The following is a 27,943-nucleotide window of genomic DNA, read 5'->3' as shown; positions in this document are numbered from 1 at the left end:
TGTATATTTAAGTTATCTATTTGCTAATAAAATAAGAATAAAACCACTTGATTGTGCTGGATATTTTAATGATCACAAGCCTAAAAGAGTGAAAAGGAAGCTATCATTTATAAACAGTAAGGATCCTTACGTCGTAAAGTTCAAGAACTAAAAGATTGCTATATGGTGGTTCGTGGCACTGACAAAGGTATCACTCGCTTCTGTCCTTAGGTTCTCGGTATTTCCACTGAATATAGTCAAATATATCTTTTTCACTGTCCACTGGGAGCGGCTCTCCAGCAACTCCTGTAAAATGAAGGAAGAAAAAGATTTCTAGGGTTTAGATTTGGAGTTTTAAAAACCTATGGCTCACTTTCATTTATCCCCCACATACAACCAGTCACCAAGTATTGTTAAGCCTATCTTCATGAGACATTAGAATGTAAGCTAATTGAGAGTAGAAATGATTTTGTTCTTTGTATTTTCATGCCTGATATATAAATGTCTGTTGATTGATCTCTCTCATCTCTTCCTTTATCTTCACTCACACAGTCATTACTCTAGTTGAATCCCTCCCTCATCATCTCTTATCTGGAAAACTGCAATAGCCTCTAGTCTTACTTAGGTAATACATAGCTGCCAAATTCCTAAGAACATGGATCTGACTATGTCACTCCCTTATTCAATTTTTAATGGCTTTCTATTTGCCTTTGGTCTAACATAAAAACTCCGTAGTCCATTAAAGCCACAATATGGCTCCATCCTAAAGTTTCAGGCTTATTTCACAGTATATCTTTTCACACACTCTATGTTCAAGTTAAAGTGACCTCCTTGCTTTTACCCAAACTCAGCATTTCTCCCTTGCCTCTGGCTTTGTACAGGTTGACCCTCTTGCTTGGAAAGCACTCTCTTCTCACAATCCCTCTGAGAATTTTAAGTTTTTTTGGTTTTTTTTTTTTTTTTTAAAAGATTCAGCTTAGGCGCAGCTTCCTACTGTAAAACTTTCTTGATTTCCAACTTCTAAGTGCTTTTTCTCTTTTCAAATTTTCTTGTATTTAATTCCTAGAAAAGAGACTATATTTATTTTTGTGTTTATAATTGTATGCATAGTGCCTTGCAGATTAAGATTCTTTAAAAATGCTTATTTAAAATGATAGGAAAAAAAGTAGTTAACTTGCAAGTATTACAAAAGTTATTTTGAAAACAGAAGAATTTATGCCAAACAAGAGACAGAGAACATTACAGGATGTAAAATGGATAATTCTGGTTACATTAAATTAAAAGGATTCTGCATAAACAAAACCAATGCAATCAAAGATTAGAAGGAAAGCAGAAAACTAGAAAAGAATTTTTACAGTAAGAGCCTCATTTCTCAAATATATAAAGAATGAAGTCAAATTTATAAGAATACAAATTATTTCCAAATTGAAAAATGGTCAAAGGGTATGGAAGGTATTTTCAAAAGAAAAAAAAAATCAAAGCCATCTATAGTCAGTCATGGGGGGAAAAATTGCTGTAAATCATTACTGATTAGAGAAAGGCAAATTAAAACAACTCTGAGGTGCCATTACACACCTAATCCGATTGACTAATACAAAAGGATAAACGTTGGAAGGAATGTGGGAAAATTGGGACATTAATAGACTATTGGTGGAGTTGTGAAACGACAGAACTATTCCGGAGAACCATTTGGAACTTTGTAGAAAGGACTACAAATCTGTGCATTTTACTCTTTGATCTAGCAAGAACATTATTGGGTCTGCATCACAAAGAGATGAAAAAAGGAGAGGAAGGGACTATTTATACAAAAAATATTTATAGCAGCTATTTTTGTGGTGGTAAAGAACTGGAACTGAGGAGATGCCTATCAATTGAGGAAAGGTTCGACAAGTGGTGATTGTAAAGGAATAGCATTGTGCTACAAGAAAGAAGGAAGATGACATCAGAAAAACCTGGACTTGAATGAACTGATGAAAACTGAAATGAGCAGAACACAGAAACAGCAACATTATGTGATGATAATCACTAGTGAAAGACTTAGCTATTCTTAGCAGTACAATGATACAAGACAATCCCAAAGGATTTGAATGATGAAAAATGCTATCCACAACCAGAGAAAGGACTGATCGAATCTGAATGCAGATCAAAGCATACTAATTTTTTTACTTTATTGTATGGGTGTGTATGTCTGTGTATATGTTTTTGGGATGGAGGGGAGTTTCTACATCTTTTATGACATGACTAATATGGAAATGTTTTGTATGACTGCATCAAACTGCTTGCTATCTCACAGAAGGGATGGGAGAGAATTTGGAACTCAAAAATTTTTTAAATGTACATTAAAATTATTTTTACTTGTAACTGGGAAATTTATGTGTATGTGTGTGTGTGTGTGTGTGTGTGTGTGTGTATATATATATTTAAAAGATTACCTTAAGGACATTATGCTTTTTGATGGGGATGAGAATGTTTCTTGGGATGAATAGTGAATACTGCTTCTTAGGATATTAATACAGATCCTTGCTTAAATGAACTCCATCATTTATTGGAAGGTTTTCTAACAGATCAAACTTGCTAAGAATAGCATTTCTCTGTAACGACTTTTGTTGCTTAAAATGCCCATCTATCATTGCCAACAAAAGAACAATACTCACCAGTGACTCCCAAGGGCCGGATTGTATACTCATTGATTGTGAAACCCTTTTCTAGGGCATGGGCCCTCATATTCTTATTGAAAATATCACTGCCAGTGAAGTAAAGAACACCACAGTAATATTGGTCCTTGGGAATCAATCTAAAAATATGGGGGAAAAAGGACAACATTTTTTTCTTATCTAATATGATATATATGAGGATTATTTTAAAGTATCATTAAGGGGGAAAACACCTAAAAAGCTGCTAATAATAAAAACATCATATTATGTAGTATTTTTAAGCCTTTGACAACATTCCTCAAAAGCTCTCTGAGGTACCATTCCTATCATGCCCATATTAGAGAGGAGGAAATGGAGGTTTCCAGAAGTGAAATAACATGCCAATAGTAGCACAATGTTCAAGGACAGATGGAGTGCCATGAAAATGAAATTGGCCAAGAAGTTTTCCTTGGATCTGAATTTAAATATACCCATAAGGGAGCTAGTGAGAGTCACTGCAAGAAGTCAGAAGGCAATGTCCTGTTGAGAATAAAGGAAGAATGAAATAGTAACATCTTTAAATGTTTAGCCTCTGACCTTCAGACATGAATTTTTTTAGGTGCTAAGAAAAAAGGTAAGATATAGCCCATCATTAATATACAGCTTCTCTACAAAGATCAGAATATGTTTAATGACAAAAATCAGAGTTTAGAATTAGATTTCTTTACATATGTTTTCATACTAAACAACATATGCAGAAGGGATATATGGTGTTTTTAAATTGTTATTTTGTTAAAAATAAATCTTACTGAAAACAGAAATAAAGTTCAGGGTTTGATAACTTTCTAGAAACGAAATGGATAAGAAGAAACAAAGAGGAAAAACTGCTTAAGTAAGTTTGAGACAGATTATGGACAATACCTGATATCAATTCTTCTATATGGATATGCAACTTCTTCATCTTCACTTGACAGCTGACAAACACCCTGAGAGCAAACAAATGTTAAAAACCAGAAAAGGTAATTTAAATAATTTAATGCTTATTTTTAATCACATATATAAAAAGTACAGATGTTTGAATTTATACTTTTGGAATCTTGAGTTTTAAATTGATTACCTTATCAGTTATTTTGTTTCCCTGATATATAGGATAAAGTCATTAACCACTGAAAAAATCATCAGTGTATTACTTCATTAATAAAATACAAGTCCTTTAAGTTTGTATTTAAGATTTCCCATAATGTGACTTAAACTTCCTTTTCATACTTTTCAAGGGTATGATTTGCCTTGGACAATGAAACCCAAATAGAATAGAATAGAATACTACAACATCTTTCAACTCATTGATTTGGAACTTAACTGTTTATGTACATGTTTTAATCTTTAACTATTCAAATAACTGACAGAGTACCCTATATATGCATGCCCTTAGGGGATATAAAAGAGAAGATAATTATGAGAAATTATTAAAGCCCTAAAAAAAGTATTCAATAATTAAAAATGAAGTAAAAATAATATTGTTCCTCTTTACCCATTCTCCATTCCAGCTAAGGTAGAGTAGGTATTTAGGTGATTCGATAGAGACCTTGGCCTGGAGCCAAGAAGCCCTGAATTAAAATCTGGATTCAAACTGGCTGTGTGACTCTGGAACAGTTATTTAATCTTTATTTGTTTTAGTTTCTTCAACTGTGAAATGGGGGTAATAATAATACCTACCTCTCAGAATTGTTGGTAAGGTTCAATCTGACAATATTTATAAAGTATTAAGCACAATGTCTGGAATGGTAGGTACTATCCAAATACCAACTTTGCAATTAATATTCCATGGTTCCAGATCTTGTCCTTTTTCCAAAGTTCTTTATATAGCATTTTAAATTGTGTGAAATGCTTTCTTTACACACATTATTTCATTTGAGTCTCACAATTCTTAGAATTAGGTGCTAAAAGTATTATCATCTCCATTTTACAGATGAGGAAGTTGAGGCACAGAGGGTTGGAATTACTTACTTCTGTTTACACAACTATTCAAAATTTGATACAGGTTTCAAACTCAAGACTTCCTGACTCCAAGCCCAGCACTGTTTCCCTATGATTTCAACCCCACTGGATCTCTGACTCTTACTTTCAGATGATTGTTCTTCACAAACAGCTATAATGTTCCCTAAATCCTCTCTTCTCCAGACTAAATATTCCTAATTCTTTAAACTACCCCTGAAATGCTTAGAATGCAATGCTTTTTACCATCCTGATTATTCTCTTTTGGATACTCTTCAGATTTATCAATTTCCTTCCTAAAATATGTCATCTAAAATTGAACACAATACTCCAAATTTTGTCATACCAAGGCAGAGAATAATGGGACTATTTTTGTCCTTATCCTGGAAAGAATATAAAAGTCAAGCTTACACAAATTTTTATAATTCATTCCATCCCAAAGAAAACACAAGACCGAAATGATGTGACATATAGACAGTGAAACATTAATTTCTTTACAGTAGAAAATATAAGTGGACTTTCAGTATGCTGAAACAATATGAAAAAATACATACAGATTAATGCTAAGGGCAGGGCTTTTCAGATGATAAAGAAACCATTGTATTTTATTACTTTTTAGGTATGAACCCACAGTGCCTTTCTAGTCACATTTATATAATAAAATGAATTATTTGTCATATCCAGAAATTTTAAGTAGAAAGTCCTCCAAGAGTGCTGATTCATATTTTCTAATAATTTCATATTAATGTTTTTGAAAAAAAAAAAAAAAAGCAAAGCTTCACCAAACTGCAAAGCAGGTAGCCTCAAAATGTTTTCTCATTAAAACGGAGCAATAGCATCTAAAACTTGACATAAATAAATTACACATCAAATTCCTTCATTTATTACTTATATGAAGCATCAAGGTATTCTATAGGACAGACAGGAGATAGCATATACCAGGCAAGTTGATCTACCAACATCTAAGCAATTATTGCTCCCAGTAACACTTTGATGAAGACAGCCCAGGACCCTGACCCCAAGAGCCTTAGGAATAAATATCTCCCAGATACCCAGTCCTGCTTCTAGCATATCTGAGGAAGCAAATCCTGTAAAGGAACCTGCTGTTCCTACCAAACTTAATGCAAGGCAGCATCGCTGAAACAGCAAGGCATCCTAAGGGAAACCCAGGAGATTGCCTATGACTAGACTAGATTGCCTAGAGAGTCAAATCAGCAGCACTACCTCCTGAAATCTAGATAATTAGCTCAGGGCTCTGAACGCAGAAGTCTTAGAAATAGCAGTCCCCTCCAGATCACTAGTCCTGCTTCCAGCTTGTGCTTCACAGACATCCCTCAGGGGACAAATATCTCCTGAGAATGGAGCTACCTTCCTTGCCACCAACACCAAGCCCTGACCAAACTCCAAGAGCCCTGGAAAAGGCAGGGCCCTAGTCTACTGGACTTTCTTGTACCTTAGCCACTGGATAGCAATCCCCATGAAAATGTGGCCTGGCAACTACTTCTGCAGGAACTTCAAGTACAATTACTAAAGATGTCCAAAAGTTCTTGCCACCAAAGTCCTGGGCACTATAAAATGATTTAACTTACAGGATTTTATTGTAACTGATATTAAAGACAATGCACTATCATCTGCTTTGTTGCTATATCTCATAGGACCTTTCCATTTTATTTTGATGCTAAAAATGCCATTATGTGTTGTCTCCCTGCATTAGCATGTGAGCCCCTGGAAAGAAAAGACTTGTTTATTTAAATCCCAGGCACCTGAAGCGCGACGCTTTCTATGTAACAACACTTAATAAATGCTTTTTTTCATCCATCCTACCAGTCTTTATGGCTAAAAAAGAAAAAAGCAACAACCAAAACCAGGGATAGAATTTAGTCTAACCTTCATCTAGAAGACTATACTTAGGCCTTTCCCACGTAGTGGCTTAAAAGCAAGGCTTCTACTTGTGACTGCTTTTCACCTGAGAAATTTTTACATGACCTTGGGTAAATAGGCATATAAAATAGGTACACAAACCAAAAATTTACTGATAATCATAATTTCATGGTTCCCACATTCAGTTATGAAACCCTATTAAGAAGCTGAGGGCTAGAGAGGCTAAAGGATTAATAAAATTTAAGGTTAGCTTCACAACATGAAGCTCATCTTCCTGAGACATTAACAAGTTTCAACTAAACTTCCATCCTCAACTGAATTAGAAATTATTTCCATCTGGAATTACCATAAGGTAATACCTTTCGGATATGGCTGTTTTTGTTCCTGAGACTTGCTGTTTATTAAGTTAGTAAAAGGATTTTATCTAATGGCATTGCTCCCTTCCTCAAGGCTAATTTCATTTCCGGCACTTTTGCTAGAGAGCTAGTGTCAAAGAATTTCTGTCTATTATTGTAAATTCCTAACTTTTGAATGGATTAGCTCTATTTGGCATTTCAATTGGATGGATTCATGTTGAGTGTTTGAAATAAAACCTCTTTCATTTCCTCAGGGGATTCTAGGTACCTTCTATTATGGTTGAAATCCTTACTACCTATTCTTTAGAAAATATTAAAGGCCAAGCTTTCACTCAATACTACAGTTTAACTGATTATAGTAAGTCAATAAGAGGCATCTAAAAAGGAGAAAAGCTCATTTTTTTCCTTCTAAATGATATGGCGATAAATAAACAGTTTAGTCTAGATTATCTAGACTCTGATTAAACAAACAAACAAAAAGATTTGGAAGAGTCTCAGCTTTTTAAAGACTGGATTACTGCTGCTTGCAGGAATTAAAAATATTTTTTTAACATCAAGTCCTGAGGATAACTAATACAACAGAGATACTCATAACTTAATAGGCATTTGGGAACAATGTCAAACTACTTTCTTGTAATAAGTCAGAAAATGTTCATGATTGCCAGCCTACAAGTTATACCATCAAGAGTTCAGAGGAAGGGTCTGTAACAGGACTTTGATAGTTTAATTCTATCTTTTAAATTTGAATTTACTTGAAAGTCAGATAGTCTAGAGAACCCAAAACATTGTTTTACCACCTGTTCTCTTACTCCTTAATAGTTATTTTCTCCATTTTGCTCCTATTACTTCACATTCACTTCTCATTTTCTATTCCTCAGCAGGTTTCCTCTGTTCTAACAATTTATTTCTGGAATATTAATCTGTCAACAAACATCTATTATGCACTTAAATGTGCCATACACTGTGTTAAGATATGAGGAAACAAAGAAAAGCAAAAAAATAGCTCTTGACCCAAAGGAAGTTGAATTGCAATGGAAAAGACAAAGGGATGCATAAAAATTATATAAAGAATATAGAAGCAAAGTAAATGATCTCAGAGGGAAAGACATTAGCAGCTAAGGGGACTAGAAAAGGCACCTGAAGACCATGGGATTTGAGCTGAACCTTCTAAGAAGCAAAAAAGGCAGAGGAGAAGGATAAGCATTCTGGGCCTGGAGGGAAGCAACCAATGCCAAGGCAGTGAGATGGAATGTTGTATACAAGGAACAAATAGGCCAGAGGAAAGGGATCAAAAAATGTGGAGTGGGGAATAAAGTATAAGAAACTTGTAAAGAGAGAAAGGAATCAGGTTGTTAAGAACTGTAAATGTCAAATAGAAGGCTTTATATTTGATTGTAAAAGTACTAAAGACACACATGAACAGATCTCTGCTCTAGAGAATCACTTTAGCTGGATGGAGTAGGATGGAGAGATAGATTTAGAATTGGGAGGCCAACTGGAAATCAACTGCAATAGTCCAGATTGAGGTAACAAGGGTATGAACTAAGATAGTGGCTGAGTGAGTGGTAAAAAGGGGACATATATAGAGGTCATGTAGAGAGAAAGAACAGGAATTAGCAAGAGACTGGTTATATGGGGTGAATGAGAAAAGAGGTTGAGGGTAGGGACCTGGGTTACTGGGAGGGCAGAACCTTGAATAGTACTTGGAAAGAGATTGTTTAGGAGAAAAGATCATGAGCTCTGTTTTGCACATGAATTTAAGATGTCTATGTAATATCCAGACTGAGATGTCCAAAAAGTGGCTGATAATGGGGATTGATGTTCAGGAAAGAGAAGAAAGTTGGATATATAGATATGGGAATCATCTGTATAAAGATAATTGAACCCATGGGAATTGATGTCACCAAGTCAGGCCCTATAGAGGGAAAAGAGAAGCATTCTAGGAGAGAGCCTTGAGGGAGACCACAGTTAGTGGGTGTCACATGGAAAAAGGGTCCCCAAGAACACTCACAAAGACTTGAGATAAAGTGTACAGAGTGAGGAAGTAAGCAAATGCCAAGTATTGCAGAAAGACAGAAAAGGATGACTAAGAAAAGGACATTAAGAAATTACTGGTATATTAATAATGAAAATAATACATAAAATGTGGATGTACACATCCTCTGTACTTCCTTCAAAGTAGTTTCCAGGTATCACTCATTTGAGTTTTATAACAACTCTGTCAACAATAGGCAGAATGGATATGATGCTAATTTAAAGACGAGAAAACTAAGACTTGGAAAGAGGAAATTAAATCAATAGAGGGAATTTATAGTCTATATCCCATTTCCTAGTCTACTGCTTTTTCCACTGTCCTGAAACAGATAGCCCCTTTCCCTGTTCAAACACATTCTGATACCCTGGGCAAAACAATCCCACTCACACGTAGGAGGGCAAAATTAAGCTTTCCTCATCCTTACACACTTTGTCCTATGAGTCTCATTGTTATTGGGTCTTTATGAGTCCCCTCTTATTCAGTCAACTAAACAACTCTGGACATAGTTATCAGTGTTACTGGGTTGTAGTTGTACAGAGTAGAATCTCTGAAAGTTTAACTACAATAACTGAGTAATTGTATAGTGTACCTAACTCATTATTTCTGAAGGGTTTTTACAAAGAAGGGTGGTTTTATGTGTGTGCTAGTAATACTCCAGATGACAAAGTTTTTATTCTTATTTGTTACTGGGAAAATTAATTTAAGAAACAGATGGAATTTAGACCAGAGGTTTTACACTTCCAAATAAAGACTAGAAGAATAGAATTATAAACACTAACAAGTCAAAAAGGAAAAGGATTTTCTGGATTTATGAAGAAGGCTTTACTTTGATATTTATGAAGTATTGTTTGATAATCTATTTTAATCCACATGCAGTTTTTTCCTTCTGGCATTTTTCTCTCCTAAATCTCAAGGAAGACTGAGGGATTAGGATGACTGATTAGAGTTGGTTTCATTGTGAAAGACTCTAGCAACTGTGCTTCCATTTCCTTTTCTAATGATGCCTTGTTTGCATTCCTTGCTTCTTCCCTTATGTGTCTTCTTGTAGGCTTCCTACTCTTTTTCTGTGTTGCTCTAATACTTCTGAACTCAATGAAGGAAGAGATCTGCCCCAAATTCCAAATTCAAGATGAACTTTAAGAATGCTGCAATTTCACCAGAGTAGGCACTTCTGCTGACCCAGATGTTTAACCTACTATAACTTAGCAGATGGACTTTGAGCAGACAACCTTAACTTTCTGAACCTGGCTAGATATGTCCTTGGATACAAGACATGCAATTTATTATTAGGTACATACTGAAAGCTTCTCCACTTCCATAGAACCTGCCAAGGCTTATGCATCTGCTAATCTAGCTGCCAATAACACAGGGTCACCTCCATATTATAATGAAGCATGAAAATAAGCTGTTAGCAGAAAATTTTTGTAATGAATTTAATGATAATAATTCTGTAAGTCATCTTAGAAATAGTATTTGTATTAAGAAACCCTGAAGAGTTCCCTTGATTAACTTGATTGCCCCTTGATTGTTGTTCAGTCATCCCTGACTCTTCGTGACCTCATTTGGGGTTCTTGGCAAAGATCCCAGAGTGATTTGTTATTTTCTTCTCCAACTCATTTGACAGATTAGGAAACTGAAGCAGGCAGAGTTGAGTGACTTGGCGAGATCATTTAGCCAGTAAGTGTCTGAGGCCAGATTTGACTTTAGGAAGATGAATCTTCCGGTCTCTAGACCCAGCACTCTATCTACTGAGCCACCTTGCTGTTCCCCTTTGATTATATAATTCAACAGTAAAGATTGATCACAAGTGGGAAACTTCAAGCAAATTTTAAAATAAATTTATTATGACCTAAATATGCCATTTTTACCTATGATAATATTAAACTTCAAAGAAGATTGGCTTACAATTGATCAGGCTGATTATTGGGAAGGTTTCTGAGAAGAAATTATTTTTTTTTATGTTACTGAAAAAAACCTGAAATCTCACCATAAACTTTGTGTCTCCCTTGGACAAAGTATCTGTGATGAAGTGGACTTTCTGCAGTTGTTCCACAACTTGGTGCAACAGCTTAGGCTACAGGATGAAGGAGAAAAAGAAAAGGTTAGAAGTTAATGGTGAGGGATTAAAAAGTATCTTTTTGAAGACCTACAAAAGAACATCTGGCATTCTTATCTTCTTCTTTAAGTACTTTTTTTCTCCAGCAAAAATTGATACAAATAAATACTCATTTTAAAAAATCATTAAACCAGGAAGTACATACACTTCATTAATATTTGAATAAATAATATTAATAAACTATGTGATGTTTAAAGCTCACATTTTCCAAAATGAATTTAATATATTTGAATCTCCAGAAGATAATGGCATTTTTCATGGAATCACATAATTCAGAGTTGAAAGTGATCTCAATGCCACAGTCCAGATCTTTTTAAAATTGCTATTTAATTATGTCTTTCCTACCTTGCGAAGTTGATTTCTTGAATTCAAATATAAAACTTTACAATTATCTCTTCAATTCAGACCAATGTTCTAGGCCATCAAGACCATTATGGACCCTGTAATTCCAGTATATCAATTATATCTTCCGCAGGTTTGTGTCATCTGTATTTTCATTAATATCAACTTTGTTTTAACTGAAAAAAATCTTACCTTCATGAAATACCAACTATAATATTTAGTACTAAATCCTGACAAAGTCAATCAGCAATGGAAATACTTTACCAAAACTTACTGCTCTTTTCACAGCTTGTTGGAGGAAAAGATATTATACTTAATTTCCTTACCTGTTTTCTTTGTCACTGAGCTCAGCAAAAAAAAAATTTGTCCTAAATTAGTGTCTTCTCATGAATAAGACCTACTATAACTACTCAAATACCAACAAATACAAATAAACATAAGCATTTTTATGAGAAACTGACTGAACTTAACTGACGGATTTAGATACCTGTTTAGCTGATTCAGAAGTGAAACTAGGATGGGTGAGGAGAATATCCATATCTCCACTTGACTCTGCACCTGTGAATATAAACACCAAGACCAATAAATTAAATTTTTCTTCATTTTTTGCTGAGGCAAATGAGGTTAAGTTGACTTGCCCAGGGTCACACAGATAGGACGCGTTAAGTGTTTGAGGCCAAATTTGAACTCAGTTCCTCCTGACTTCAGGGCAGGTGCTCTATCCACTGCGTCACCTAGCTGCTCCTAAATTAAATTCTTAATGCAAAGTTATGAAATCAAGTAAACATGGAACCTGGTTGATGACACAAGGTTTAATTTTCTTCAAATTCAGAACAAATTTAAAGATCTTAACTATCTAACTATTTAGGTAAATACTGATGCTATCAGCAGAATCTGGGATAAAAACAGTAACTAGTGATAGTTTTATACAAACAATTACAAAAAGCACTTTTGGTTTAAGCTTCAAAATATAAAATCTTAATTAACTGGAACATTCATGTATTTTGGATAAATTAATGTTAACCAAAAAACCCTTGTTCAAACCTTATGGTTGGAAATTTTTCATAAATATATTGGTACACTTTCCTGTCCTGGTAAGTATAGCATTGTGAACATAAGCTTTTTTGGTGTCTGAGGATCTTCATCCTAAACATCAATGAATGATCTTTGTCCAGTACTGCAAATAAGGAAGAGATTACATTGAATATGTACTTATTTTAGGACACATCTTAGATCTGCTTTTTAAAATAATTTCTTCCTATCAGTTTGAATTTCTTATTATTTGTTCTTACTTCTAAAAATAGTGAATTCCCTCCAAACCTACTAAATTTAAAACTGCTTAAGAGTTGTAAACTTTAAACTAAAATAACTACAGCAAGCATCATGGTTGCTGTAGTTATTTTAGTTTAAAGTTTACAACTCCAGGAGAAAACTCCAGAATGAAGATAGACTTCTTTCCTGACTAATGATAAGCAAATAATTCTGTTAAATGGATACCTGATCAGATGTCCTGGGTAGATGCCTAAATGGAAAGAGTAACACTTTTCCTGATGTATTCATTCACATTCCTTCCCAGTTGTATACCTGGGGAAGAATGGAGATGAAATTCTCTTCCTAACTTCTAGCTCCTTTTCTAAACTGCTGTTTCTAAGTTTTAACTCTTAAGAAAAGGTATTATTTTTTTCTGGTTTACCTTATACTAGTTTCTTATTGCAATTACCAATTTCATTTCTGACTACCTAACTTCTTCTTAGGTAAAAGTTGCTGAATAAGATCAGGTCAGTTTTCTAATATTATTTTCACAGATTCTGTGATAACTGTTATATCATCATCCTACAACAAAAATAAGGTAACTGTTCCTTGAATCTAAACAACACAGATTCTAATCAACCAGAAACAACTATTCATTTCTTCAAGCCAATACTACTAGGTTTCAATGACTTTGTTGGGGTTTAAAATCTTAGTCCTGAGAGGGAAATCCAGTTATCATTATATGACATTACAGTCCTGGGAATCACTCACCACGTCGGAAACTTCCACAGACTGTAGCAATATATTTTGAATCAACTTTCTTAATTTCATTCAAAACAATATCCTAAGCAAGAGAAAAAAAAAAGCAAGTCAAAATTCTAAAAATGTTTTGTTTTACTTTAGCCACTTTTCTCTCACATCACCTGAACACAATAAAGGAATATCTTACTTGCATTTGTAACATCTCTTCTCTGGGAATTCTCTTCTCAAAGTCTTCAAAATATCTACCACAAAGAAAGAATTAAAGACAGTGAGCTTCAATTGTCCTTAAAATTAAGCACTGACAGTTAAGTGATCTCCCATTAAAAGATTTATCATAAACCAAATTTTACATAAAAATTAACTAGTTAAGTAATAGCAACTTGTTTCTTTAGTATTTTTCCCCAGTTATATTCAAAACAAAAATTCCTTCCCTTATCTCCATCTACAATTAAGAAACCACATGTGAAATTATGCAAAACATTTCCCCCAGTATCTGCCAATTTATTATGCCAATTGGCTTCACAAAGGCATTAATTAATATGCTCTCTTGGAAAAGCAGGTTCTTTGGAACATTTCAGACATTGAATAAAAGCTTGTAAATTAATGACCTAACAACACTGCTCACTTCTAGGAAGAAAATCTGGAAAAGGTTACATTTATATAGAAGGACATCTATCTAAAACATAGATATGTTTAGATAAAGGAATGATGGAATATTCTAAAATCAAGTATATTCTAGTTTGAAATATTATTTTACATTGTGAAGTATCCACATCTCATGAAGGGGAAATCTGAGAAGGCTTACAGGCTTATATCATTTTCTAAAAACAGTTTCAACTTTTTAGATAGCATATTAACATAAAATTAAACCTTTCTAAAAGCATGTAGAACCAAGAAAAATTTAGTCACTAATGCTGACGATAAGACAAATTAAATTTATACACTGATTTAAGTTTCTGTTCTCTTTATAACAATCTTGTTTAGTAGGTAGACTTGGAAGGCTTTGATAACTGATTAGTTAGGAAGAAAACTAGAGCCAGTATGTCAAAGAAGCCAACAGAGGAAAAAATGTCTAAGAGAATTAGGTAGTCAAAAGTTAAAAGATGCAGAAAGACCAGGAAGGTTAGGCCTGAGACATGGTTATTGGACTTAGGAGAGAAAAAATTAGTGGTAATCTTCCAAGGCAGTGATGCATTGAACTTGGAATCTGAATTTGCGCTTCAAGTCCTGCCTCTACTACTTACTAGTGCTGTGATTAGAAAAGGCCTTTAACTTCACAAAGCTTCTGGAAATAAGACTTGTATGAGGCACCTCCAAAGACAGCTTTAAGGAAAGTGTTCTATGAAATGTAAAGACCTGTTTAGATGTGAGCTATAATTGTTCAATACACTTAATATGTGAGTAACTAGAACTTATTTCCTTCCCACAATGCTATCAAACTTTTCATTTCACTTTATGCTTTGTCAACCAACGTGTGTGTGTGTGTGTGTGTGTGTATAAACACCACTCCACACACACAAAACTTTTAAAGATGTTATTTGTTTAGGTGGGTGGGTAGCCCATTGATCCAGAATACAGATCTTTTACAATTTTGTAGGTAGTCTTATGCATAATTACTTCGAAGTTATTATGCAGTAAAGTAAATGATAAGCCTCTTTATAAACTCAAGCTGAGTCTTGAACAACAAATTTACAATTTTATTGAGACCAAAAATGAATGTCTTTTCAGTTTGGTAGTATTAATCAAAGAATAGCATTTTAGAACCAAGGTAATATCAATGCCATGATAAGATACCAGAGAAGGATTTTAGTAAAGGATAATATATATTTATTTGAGAGAATATTTATGTATACAGACACACGCACTTACAGGTATATACATATAAAAGGTATATACATATAAACATGTATGCACATGTGTATATGTATGTATACTTGAACATACACCTGCGCAAACACACACACACATACATCCTAAAGCCTTTGTCTAGTGACTCAACAAGACATGGAAGTGCCTGTGGGTTCTTGAAGGTTACCCCAATAAATTGTAAGCTTTGGAATATCTTAACAAGTTAGAAAGGCTTCAAGTGTCAGTCAATGTGGCAAAAAAAAAGACTGTCAGTCTAGGACCAGTCTAAATTCAGGGAGATTTACTAACATGAAAGGGTTGTAATTTGTGTGGGTATAAAGAGTACTTACACTGATTTAAAAATGAGTCTTTCTAAATATATAAATATATGTTTATATCCATTTGTATAAATAACTAAATCTATGAAAACATTGGAATATATGTAACAGGATATAGTAATAATGGGCATTTGTGCAATGAAAAATTATGAAGTTCAACTAATTACTGAAATCTCAAAGTTTTGGAATTAACCTTCAAATTTCAAGTGTCAACAAAAAAGATGTCTTACCTCAGCCCAATTCGCTGATGATGGTTCAATTTGCTTTCATTTTTCCTAAGATCTATGTAGAAAACGGGAAAAAAAATTTGAAAAGTAAAAGTTAACACTTTAGAAAAGTCACCTTGGTTTAAATAAGAACTAATCAAAATATTAGTTCATTGAAATGATCTTTCAAAAACTTATCAAAAAAGAAATATAAAAATATTTTGATGGGATTAAAAATCAGACATTTCATAACCATACTATCTCAAACTGCTGTACTTATAATGGATTTGCATTAACTACATTCAAACTGTGCAACATTTTCAAGAAATTAGCAAAGTATTAGACTAATTCCTCAGGATAAAATATAGAAAGAACACTCTATGAAACCTGTACTGAAAATTACTTCTCATCTCCTGAGATAAATTTGCTGAGTGGTCAATTTTATATATTGAGAGAACAGGTACACTTTGACATTCTTTAGTTTAGTACCATTGGCTCTGAATTAAATCTGAACAATTATGTGGCAACATTAATATAATTCAAAAGCTAACTGATAAACTCTTAATCTGAAGGATAAAATGATGCAAGAAAACAATATTAAGAAAAAAAATTAAACACCTTTAGACCATCTAAAGCAAATCAATATACCTAACAATCACAGATTCAAGTTAGTCACATCATATGGTTTAATTTTCATATGCAGTGTGACAAAATAAAAAACCTTTTTGCATGCACAAAAACTACAAAATAATCTCTACATGCAGCAATGAACGAAAGGGATTTAAGGATTTTCAAAAGTAGTTAGAAAGGATGGAGAAAAGAAATAGCCACTTGTCTCAATTGGAAAAGCTACTCTTCTATACTAGTTTATTGCCTCCTGGCTTCAAACATGCTCAGACCTCTCCATCTTTTAAAAAAAGAAAGAAAAAGAAACAAACAAACCAACCTTGCTTGAGTCTTACTTATTTTAATCTATTTCCTTCCTTCACAGAGAAACTCCATGAATAGATGATCTATATCTATTTCCTTTTCAATTATCCCTATCTACAACCTTGTTTCCTTAACACTCTACTAAAATTACTCTTTTAAGAATCAATCTTGCTAAAGCAACACCTTCTTCTCCAGTCTGTTTCTTATTCTTCTTATCTTCTAAGAATTTTGATGCTGTTGACCACATTTCTTTTCAAAAATCTTCTCCTCTGCCTTACGTTACTACAGTTTGCTGGCTCTCATCCCTCTGAACTATTCTTTCTTCTTCTTTTTCTGGATCCTTATCCAAATATCTAATTATGGGTTTCTTTCAAGGTTCTCTACTCTTCTTTACCTTCTCTTCTTCAGGGATTTCATTTATTTTGACTTTACACTACAGCACGCAACTATCTAAAGCCTTTAAAGGTTTATAAATCACTTTCTCCAGAACAACCCTATAGAGTAATTAATATTATTCACATTTTACAACAGATGAGAAAATGGAAATTTAAAAGTTAAATGATTTGTTTATAGCCACAAGTAACAGAATTAATCCCTAGGTCTTCTGACTCAAAGTCCAATTACTTTTTCTATTATACTGTACCACTTTTCACCTGTATGTTGGTAATTCCCAAAATTACATTTCTCATCCTGACCTGATCTGTACAGCAGATAATATTTTAAAATGATCATTAGGAATCTCTACTAGGGTGTCCTAAGTCACTTCATTAAAGAAACTTCAAACAAAACTCATTACCTTTCTCTCACAATTATTCCCCTTGTCAACGTTCTCATTTCTTTCGGTGAATTATACATTCTTCTCAAGCCAAAAACCTTGGAGTCACCTCAACTCTTTCTTTTCTTGGCCAAATATATTTATTCTGACCCTAAGCTATGTCATTCCTTCCATTAAAATGCTTCAAGAAATAGGTTTTTCTTCTCCTATCCCCATTACCTCTTTCTTAAAAATTCACAACACATGTTTTCTTCCTCAAGAAAAACCAAATTCTTATAACTAAAAAAATAGAATATATATATATATGTATGTATAGACTATGTCCAAAAATGTTTCTGTCATTTTGCATATTGAATTCGTTATCCTTTTATCAGAAAGTAGGTAGCATACTTCCTCATCAGTCCATTGGATTTGTAGTTGATTATGGCATTGATCAGTGCTTAAGTGTTTCAGAGTTATTTGTCTTTATAATATTGTTGTATCTTTTAGAGATTATTTTCCTGGTTCTACTAACTTCACTTTTCATTAGTTCATACAAGTGTCATTAAGTTTCTCTAAACTCTTCTTTTTCATCATTTCTTGTGCAACAGTAGTATTTGTTCAGCTATTATCCAATTGATGGACATCCCTTTAGTTTCCAGTTATTTGCCATAACAAAAAGAACTACTTTAAATATTTCTGTACAATAGGATCTTTTCCTTTTTTTGGATCTCTTTAAGGTATAGCACTAGTGTAGAATTGCTGCATCAAGGAATATGCATAGTTTGGTGGCTCTGAGGATACAGTTTTAAATTGCTTTCTAGAATAGCTAAAGTAATTCAGTTTTATTAACAATGCTTTAATGTACATGTTTTCGATTTGTCATTACCATTTTTGGGTCATCTTTGCCAATCTAATTAAGAGGAGGTAGAATCTTTGGATTTGCTTTATATTATATTTCTAATTATTCTTCTGGCCACTGATAACTTGAATTTGTTCTTTTGAGAACTGCCTGTTCACATCCTTTGACTATTTATTAACTGGGGATCTATTACCAATATCATCTCCCTAGCCCCCAAGTTTCTCTCACTTTTCTTTAGATATTATGATAGCCTCAAGCATATTTATTTCTCTTTCCTCTCTAAAATACCAACATTTATCTGGTCAGATTAATATTGCTAAAATATCACTTTTATCATGCTATTTTACTGCACTAGAATCTATATTGTTCAGTTATGTTCAACTGTTCATGATCACAATTTTCTTTGGGGTTTTCTTAACAAAGACACTGGAGTAGTTTGCTATGTCCTTCTTCAGAGGATTAAAACAGAGATTAAGTGATTTGCCTAAGGTCACACAGCTAGTGTCTGAGGCTAGATGTGAACTCAGGTCTTCTTGACTCTAACATTCTATTCACTGAAACATCCACTTTTATCCAAAGCAGAGAGATTAAATGATTTAACCTAGGTTTTCCAGCCATTAAATGTCAAGCCCTTTTGGAACTCAAGTCCCTCCCAATTTTGCAGGTTTAGCCTTCTGTCCACTGAATTATGGAGCTGCCTCTCTAAAACCTATAATGGTTCTTCTGAATGATCCAATCCAGAGTTAGTATTCAAAGTTCTCAGTAATCTGGCCTTGCCTTCTCTAACCTTAAAGTCACAAACAGTGGTCTTATCTTCATACCTTTGTTCATGCTATTATTAAAATATTTTCCCTATACTTCTATATTTCTAAATATATATTTTAAAAAAAGACACCCCCCTTTTTCTGGAAAACTCCAACTCAAAGAGATTGCTCTCCTCTTCTAAATGTCTGTAGCACTGAATTTCTATAATCAGTTCTACATAGTTCAGCTATCAATGACAATATTGTTTCTAAAGGTTCTATGTGTCTTAATCTTAATTATTTTTTCTTAGTTTTAAATTACTGAATTTTTTTAGGGTTTTGATACTTTCTCATAACTATCTTCTCTCTTATATCCCCTAGGGGCATGCATATGAGTCAGTCTTTGAATAGTTAAAAACTAAAACATGGACATAAACATTTGTTAGGTTCTAAATCAGTGAGTTAAAAGTTGTTGTAGAATAAAATTGGGTGTTATTGTCCATCATAAATCATACCCTTGAAAAGTGCAAAAAAGATTACATTACATTTTGTGGCTTTCTTCATGAGAGTTTTAAAAAGTTTTATATTTACTTGATTTAGTTTCTGGTTTCTAAGCACATTCTTTTGCTATTAAAAAACCTGGGACTGTTCCCAAGAATCAGCAATTTCTCCAATAACTATGCCTTTTATAAAGCCTTTCTCCACATACATACCTTAATTTTCTTAATTGTAAAGACCTAATAATCCTGAAAATATTATACAAAGAAAAAAAGCAACTTACAACTTTAAAACTAGCACAAAATATTATAAAATATTCCATTTTCTTTCATTAAGAGAAAAAAAAAGCATTTTTCTCACAGTCTTAAATTTAGGAAATATATGATCAGAAACTATATTGGCCAGTAAATTTTACTGCTTATATGTATCTAAATATATATGAATACTACATCTTAGATTTTGGTAGTAGAGATAGCCATAGCCTATCATTTGTGCATACAAGTGATAGGTTTTTCACATTCCATGTAATACTAATGGCCTTTCCTAAGAACAAATTTGGTTTACTATTCAGATTAAGACAACAATCCAATACAATTCTTGAAGCCACAAGATGGAAAATGCTATCTACAGAATAATTTATGAAATCTCAATGTAAATTGAAGTTTAAGGAGAGTAACTGGCACCCAAATTAAAAAAAAATGATTAAAATTTTTTTCACATGTAATTAAGAAATATTTAATGAAATAAAGAGAAATAATTTTTTAAAATTTAGCTTACAAATGACAACTAATAGTTTACACTCACCTTCCAATGTTTTAATCCCTTCATCTACAAGCTTCCTTGCAGCTGATGGTCTGCAAAGAAAGGAAACAATCAACTACACATAAAAAATGAAAACTATGTCTTTGAAACAGAATGCTATACAGTTATATGTCCTCATAACAATTTAACCTAAGAGTTGCTATTTAAATGAAAGAGTGTTACTATAATAACTTACTGTTTACTCTAACTTCTATCATAAGCAACACAGTTATCAGCTATTGGACCAGCTATTAGTCTATGCTCTTTACTCCACAAAATAATTATGAAGGTACTAGCAAGCCCTCCTATATTAGAACAACACTGTACAAAATTATCACTTAAGAAGTAACAGCTGATAGCAAGAAGAAATTCTGCTCAATTCAACAAATATTTATTAAGAATCTTCTATGTAAAAGGCCCACTACTAGAAGTTGAGGGATATTAATGTGTAATATAGTAATTGTCCTCAGGGAGTTTACATTTCCCTGGGGGGGGGGGGGGCGGAATACAATATGTATGCAGGTAAATATAATACAAAGTAAGGAGTGAATGGGCGAGGGAAAATCAAAGTTCTAAAGGGGAAGGAGATTTCACTAAAATGTCAAAGAGTTGGAAGAGGACCAAGGAGGGCTTATAAGAAGATGTGTTATATAAGAAGCTTTGAAGAAAGATAAAGACTCTAAAAGGCATGGATAAATAGGGAGTATATTTCAGGTTTACAGAATGCTGGTATGAATAAAAGCAGAAGATGGAATGCTGAATTCAGGAATTAGCACAAAGTAAGTAAAGAGGAAAAATGGGAAATAATAAAGTAGACTTGAGAATTATGAGTGTGTAAAAGTCTGGGGTCATTTATTGGAGTGGAAGACAGTGTCTTATATCTGAACAGTTCATAAAAGCACAACCACTATATTCTTAATTCAAATTCACAATAGCAAGACAGTGGTAATACAAAAAGCACAAAATGGATTCTAGTCCCAGTTCACTAGTTCTATGATCTTGTGCATATCACTGTATCTCTCTGAACTTCATTTTCCTCATCTATAAATTGACAGGATTTCTTAACTTTTTCCCCCTTCCTACCATGGATTCCTTTGGCAACCTTGTGAAGCCTACAGATCTCATCTGAGAAAAATGTTTTTAAATGCCTAAAATAAGAAACTGAATGATTAAAAAAAAAAAAAGTTCACAGACTCCAAATTAAGAATTCTTGGACTAGACAGTCCCAGATTCATAAATTTAGAGCTGGAAGAGAAGGTAAAAATCATCCAGTTCTGCTCATTATAAATTTATTTAAAAGATAAGAAAATTGAGGATTAGATAAACTAAGTGACTTTCCAAAGTCACTTAAAGCTAAAAATTGGATTTGAACCCAGGCTTCCAAATTCTTCTATCCAATGTTCTTTTCCTAGAACATGAGGTAGCTGTCACTATAGTCTAGAAATCAAGAAAAGGTGAACATAATCAGCATCTGTACAGCAAATGTATCCTACTGAAGACAGGTAAACACATAATGTAGCAATATGTCTAATGAAAGTACTTAAAGTTTTGTCTTTTGACTCTGGAAGAATATTTCATGTGTAAAGATAAAATGGGCATTCCTGTGTTATATTTCATTGCTATATTTTACTTTGTTCAGTGTCAAAGTGGCTTACTTTGATACAAAATTAAAGACTTTTCTTTAAATAAATTAAACAAAACAAACTATGGTTTTAAATGTATTTCTTACCCAATACCACTAACTCGTGTCAGGAAATTGATGGAAGAACTTTTATCATCCTGCCTAATCTTCAAAAAAGAAAAAAAAAAAAGGATGTGAATCTGAGTTTCCTTATAAGTAATATGATTCCATTTAAGTCATCAGTCAATCAACAGATATGCATAGCCATTTCAAGTGACATTTCTAGATCTGCAAAGAGAAAATATTCAAGTATAATGGATAATAAAAGGAACTTCCTAAATTGGCAGAGCTAGTTACAGAACCTCCTGAAGACTTCCTATCTCCAATTTATCCAATTCTATAAAAAATCTATACATAAAGAATCAGAAGAGAAAAAGTTGCAAAACTATTTGAGGTAAACAGTTCTTCACTTGGGGAGTATATTCTTATACTCTGTCCTATGGAATAGCAATGAGAACATCTGAGATCATTTGATCATAGCAGATGAAGGCATCTCTTAAAACAGAGTAAAAAGTGAATATTTTATTAGGATGACAAACATTTTTTTAAAATGTTATTAATGGATTTCATTAGCAATAATATCTCTTTCCTTTAGTAATCTTATTAATATTTTTATAAGACATTACTAATTCTGAATACATAATAAAAGTATAAAAAATTTAAGCAAAGATTACCTTTTCCAGTTTACGTAATTTTCCAGTAGCTAAAAATTCATCAATCTTTTCAGCAATTTTTGCTCCTACTCCATCCTAAATTGAAGATAAAGATTAGTCAATAAGTATTTATTAAGCATGGACTTTATGTTAGGCAATGCATACATAAATAAAATATGCAACCTTTGAAGCCTAGTACAAGTAGACTTCTACTAAAGTAAAATAAAAAGCAAAAAAAGAAATTAAGTCACCATTACCTAAAAAGTCTTGAATAAGGAATAGGCAAAATGCTGCCCCAACTAAAAACCTCTCCTCTGAGGGATATTGAAATTATGCATCAAAATCCATAATCATTGAAAATGGAGAAAACAGATCTCCTGAATTAAAATATTAAATCAACTTCTTAAGTTCACTGGAGGTAAGTTCAAATTACGGTAAAAAAAAAAAAAACTTAAGTAGAGGCTAAAAATAAAAAAAGTAACAGGGGAAAAAGTTCAAGAACTTTGGTTTTTAGTAGCAGGATACAGATTTTTTCCCTTTTTCACTAAAAATATATTCATTTCATGCTTAACAGGAGCTTTTTTTCCCCATAAAGAATAAGTGGAAGAAGGACATGAACAATCAATTTTCAGAAGAAATGCAGTGTCAGCATATGAAAAAAAAAAAAAAATGCTCCAAGAAACAAAAGGCACACCAATGTACCTTCTAGAGCTGTGAAATGGTCCACCATTCTGGGAAACAATTTGGAACTAAACTGTGTACACCCTTTGATCCCATAAAACTATTATGGGAATTAAATCACAAGTCAGTCAAAGACAGAAAAAATTCCATGAACATATAATATTTTTAATAAGAGTATCAAATTACTGGAAACAAAGCGAGAAATAGCTGAACAAACGTGTTATAAAAGTTAAACATAGTATCACTGTGCCATAAGAAATGAGAAATGTGAAGCAATTAGGTGGGATAGTAGATAGAGTACCAGCCCTAGAATTAGGAAAACCTGAGTTCAAATCCAGGTCAGACACCTGACACTTACTAGCTGTATAACCTGACTGCCTTGTGCCGCTGCACAACCATGGTTAACCACGTAACACAGGTACTACAAGTACGACAAGGTAACATAAGTACTACAAGAGATGAGGACAAAGATTCAGGAAATTAAGTTCCCAGTAGCATAGATATGTTATAAAATGTTAGAAGTAGAATTTGAAAGTCTTTTTTGACTTGATATTTAGTACTCTATGTACTATGATGTGACAACTATTTCTGTATGATCCATGAGCTGAGAATATTTAAAAAATTTTTACTATATTTAGTAAAAAAATTTACTATATTTAAAAATGTTAAAACCATTTTAAGTGCATGGGCCATACAAAAACAGATGCCTGCTGAGTTGCTGATTCCTGAACTATATTACTATCTACTCCATAAGTGATTTTTGGAAAGCATTTAAATGTTTTTAATTTATTAAAAAACAGATCTTTGGATTTTAGTTGCTTCAACAAGCTGGATGATATGTTAAGTCATTCCAAGAAAATGAATAATCTTTAATATCTGGATATGATGCAAATTAGGATATTCATTTTAATTGATTATAAATCTTACCAGTTTCTTTGCTTCTGCTCCACTCTTTATTTGGCTTGGATACTTGGCTATCACAGAGGCTGCTTTTCTTTAAAAAAATAAAAATAAAAAAATAAAAAGCAAACCCCAAAACCCCAAAAAACCCAAACCAACAAAATTAGATTTTAATCTTATTAGGCCTCAATTTCTACCAAAATAATCTTTTCTTCCTTAAAAAAGAACCTTTATAATTCAGTACCAACCATTTATTGAACTTTCACTGCCATGCATGTTTGTGGAAATACTGTGACCATCTTCAAGTTTGGAGATGACACTGATATGGCCTTATTCTATGAATTTATTTATAAAGATTAATAACACCAATAATGCTTTTAAAAATGTATTCTAAATTTTAATCTCAATTACTATTAATGAAAACACAAAAATAAAAACATGAAAGAAAAAGGCCATTTTCAATTTTCTATAAAGAACATTAATTTTAATAAGACAATAAAAAAGTCAAGTTTACTTTTCTGTTTGCTTTTAAATTCTATATATAGTTTTATCTTTTCTAATCTAACTGCAGACAATCTATATGTTATTCTGATTTAATTTTTTTTCAGCATATATTAATTCATATAAGTTATTCCTTTATTTCTTTATATTTATCATTTCTTTTTTTCTTTTTTTGGCCCAGACCTATAATTTCATTGCTACTGTAGGGAACTCCCATTGAAGAAACTCCCTCCACCAATATAAATCAGCAACTGTTTGGAAGCTAATTTAGTGAAATGTCTCATCATTGAGAAATTAAATGATTTGTAAGATTGCTCAGTGTGTGCCAGAAATAGCACTTCTGAACCCAGATTTTTCTACCTCTAAGACAAGCTTTCTAGTCATTAATTCCTTATCATTTCTTATAGTACAATAATTTCCATTACATCCACAGACCAAAATTTGTTTAAGATTGTCATAAGGTATTAACTTTATGCTTTGTCTTTTCTGTCTTTCTCATTCTTATAGCCACCAAATTTTCGTATGCCCTTATCTCTATTTTTTTTGTCTAGGTTAATAACCCCATTTGTTTCTCTCTCCTTTCCCAATCCTATATACAGCTGTCAGTGTAATCCTCCTACTGCACAGACTGGATCACATTATATCATTGCTCAAAATCTCTGGATGGCTTTTTACTGTTGGATTTTATAAGATATGCTCTAAGCCTCTCAGTATTAAATCAAGTCCATGTTGGAGATACACAATTTTGAGGGTGTTAAAGATCTATGGGCTCCAGTGGGACTGACAAAGCATTAAGGGATCCAAAGAAAATACACTGGATGGTCCCTCGTGAAAGACCGTGCATTCACATGCACAAGAATGAAGGTACTTGTGTCAAAGATCTATCAAGTTTATAACATATCTAAATCAATATTATATTATATCAAGTCTGTATCATATCTATCTTTGTACATAGAATTACCTTCTATTAGATGGTAAACTCTTAAGGGTCAGGAAAGATGCCATATTTATCTTTTTTTTTTCTCTTCCAGGTCCTACCAAGATACATTGCATAGTACTTAATATGTATGTAATGACTTGTTTGTGAAATAGCCAATCTATGGAAATCTATTACAATTCTACCTTTTCAAAACAAAAAACTCAAAAAAGTAGACTAAAAGAATCTTAAAACTAAAAGCTTTTGATTGTGTTTTCATCACTACTAACATTTATCCTATCCAAGATCACATCTCTTGCACTGATTTTTTGACTAAAAAACATACTGATAGCAAATCCTAAAAGGCTCTGGCCAAGTTTATCCAAGAATAGTTGACCAGAAATAATTTGACCACAACACTCTAGTTTCTTGAAGACAGTCCAATAATATTCAATTCTGCTCACTTAGATTACTAATTTACATGATAAAATTGTGCATTCTGTGACACCAAGTATGATCAGAAACCACAATGCCATCCTACCTGTAAGCACTGTACTTATGGATTGCCCGATTCACATTCCTCTCATAATTTGCAAGCTCTGAAAAAAGCAAGAAGAAATATATGATGAGGTTGAATGCCTAAAAGGCAGTTTGTGGCAAGTGGACCTCCTGTTCCAAGACTGGGTAAAAATACCTGTACTGCACCTATTGACTCATATCCAGTTGTCTGTGGCAGGGCAGAACCAGACCAAGCAAATGGCCTTGGAAAGAGGATATCCAAGTAACCTTTGAACTAAATAATAATAAATAACATTTATATAGTGCTTTTATATTTGCAAAGAATTTATCCTACCTCATGGAGGTAGATAAACATCATTCCAATGTTATACAGGTTAAGGAAGTTGAGGTCTAGTAAGGTAAGCAGCTGGAGGATACAGTGGTAGAATCCTGACCTAGAGTCAGGATTATCTGAATTCAAACCTAGCCTCAGACACTAGCTGTGACGCCTCAAATCCCTAAACTTCTGCTTCATTTTTCTCATTTTTTTTTTTAATAACTTTTTATTGACAGAACCCATGCCAGGGTAATTTTTTTACATTATCCCTTGCACTCACTTCTGTTCCGATTTTTCCCCTCCCTCCCTCCACCCCCTCCCCCAGATGGCAAGCAGTCCTATACATGTTAAATAGGTTACAGTAGATCTTAGATACAATATACGTGTGCAGAACCGAACAGTTCTCTTGTTGCTCAGGAAGAATTGGATTTAAAAGGTAAAAATAACCCGGGAAGAAAACCAAAAATGCAAGCAGTTTACATTCATTTCCCAGTGTTCTTTCTTTGGGTGTAGCTGCTTCTGTCCATCATTTTTCTCATTTTTAAAATAGGGATAATAAAAAAACTTCCTACAGATTGCCCCGAGGATAAAATTAGATATGATTTGTAAAGTGCTTTGCAAATGTTAAAGAGCCATATAAATGTCGTTATTATTATTCACACAGGTGTCTGAACCAGAACTTGAACTCAGCTCCTGATTCCAAGCCCCGAGTGCGAATTTCTAAAAAACACTTGAGAAGTTGACAAGGCGCTTCCCGCGGAGGGCAGCAGCGCCTGCTGGTGACGTCATCCCTGTTTGACAGGTGAGGTGACTGGAATCAGGTAGGGGCAGGTAGAGCACCCTGCCCCGTCCTCCTCCTGAGCCCCCCCCTCCCCTCAGGGATCTAGGCCCCCCTCCATGCCCAGCTTCCCCCTAAACGCGAGGCTAATTGACATTATGCTTATGACGGTACAGAGCGATTGGCTTTTTCGAGAAAACCTATGAGATCTGCTTGGAACTATCAGGGAGAGGAGGCAAGTTGTGCCTGGGGGGAGGGGTGGGAATGGGGGGAGGGGTGGGAATGGGGGAGGGGTGGGAATGGGGGGAGGGGTGGGAATGGGGGGAGGGGTGGGAATGGGGGGAGGGGTGGGAATGGGGGGAGGGGGAGAGCCCAGAGTCTGACCCGTCAAGAAGTCGGTGATGCCCGCGTTGAGAGTCTCTTGCGGCGCCTTCCGTTTGCTCATGGCGGAGTGGGCTGGGGTCCCCGCTCGGGACCTTCCCCGCCTTTACCGACGAACGCCGGGCGGGGCGGTGGATAACTCGCGGAGGGCGAGGGAGGGCTGCCCCCCCGACGAGGAGCCGCGCATCCGCCCCGAGGAAGCCCAGAAAGCAGAAGGGCTAACAATGGCGGCCCGTACGCTCCGACGGACGGAGACCGGGGCTGCGCGCGCGCCTGCGCCTCCGTCA

At 34.0% G+C, this 27,943-nt stretch overlaps 1 protein-coding gene across 1 annotated transcript; it reads right to left on the bottom strand.

The window, feature by feature from the left end:
- Positions 1-47: 47 nt before the first annotated feature.
- Positions 48-27,943, bottom strand: POLB (DNA polymerase beta). Its single transcript, XM_031950774.1, has 14 exons — positions 27,660-27,943; positions 26,204-26,261; positions 24,273-24,339; positions 22,686-22,760; positions 22,060-22,118; positions 20,334-20,383; positions 15,767-15,818; positions 13,538-13,592; positions 13,360-13,432; positions 11,825-11,895; positions 10,867-10,953; positions 3,534-3,598; positions 2,634-2,773; positions 48-285 (listed from the first exon to the last, which is right to left on the bottom strand). Exons 1-14 carry the CDS (start codon positions 27,718-27,720, stop codon positions 191-193), a joined length of 1,008 nt encoding a protein of 335 aa, XP_031806634.1. The 5' UTR covers positions 27,721-27,943; the 3' UTR covers positions 48-190.

This window comes from Sarcophilus harrisii, chromosome 2, assembly GCF_902635505.1.
Source record: "Sarcophilus harrisii chromosome 2, mSarHar1.11, whole genome shotgun sequence".
NCBI classification, from domain to species: Eukaryota; Metazoa; Chordata; class Mammalia; order Dasyuromorphia; family Dasyuridae; genus Sarcophilus; species Sarcophilus harrisii.
Note: the sequence above shows the minus strand (reverse complement) of the source record. Positions and strands in the feature narration are given on the sequence as shown.

Excerpts from the sequence above, each read along its gene's own strand:
- POLB (XM_031950774.1), bottom strand. The coding sequence starts at position 27,720 with ATGAGCAAACGGAAGGCGCCGCAAGAGACTCTCAACGCGGGCATCACC. Across the intron at positions 15,819-20,333 it reads AGGGATTAAAACATTGGAAG|ATCTTAGGAAAAATGAAAGC; the intron begins GTGAGTGTAAAC and ends TTTTCTACATAG. Across the intron at positions 13,433-13,537 it reads AAGAGATGTTACAAATGCAA|GATATTGTTTTGAATGAAAT; the intron begins GTAAGATATTCC and ends TCTCTTGCTTAG.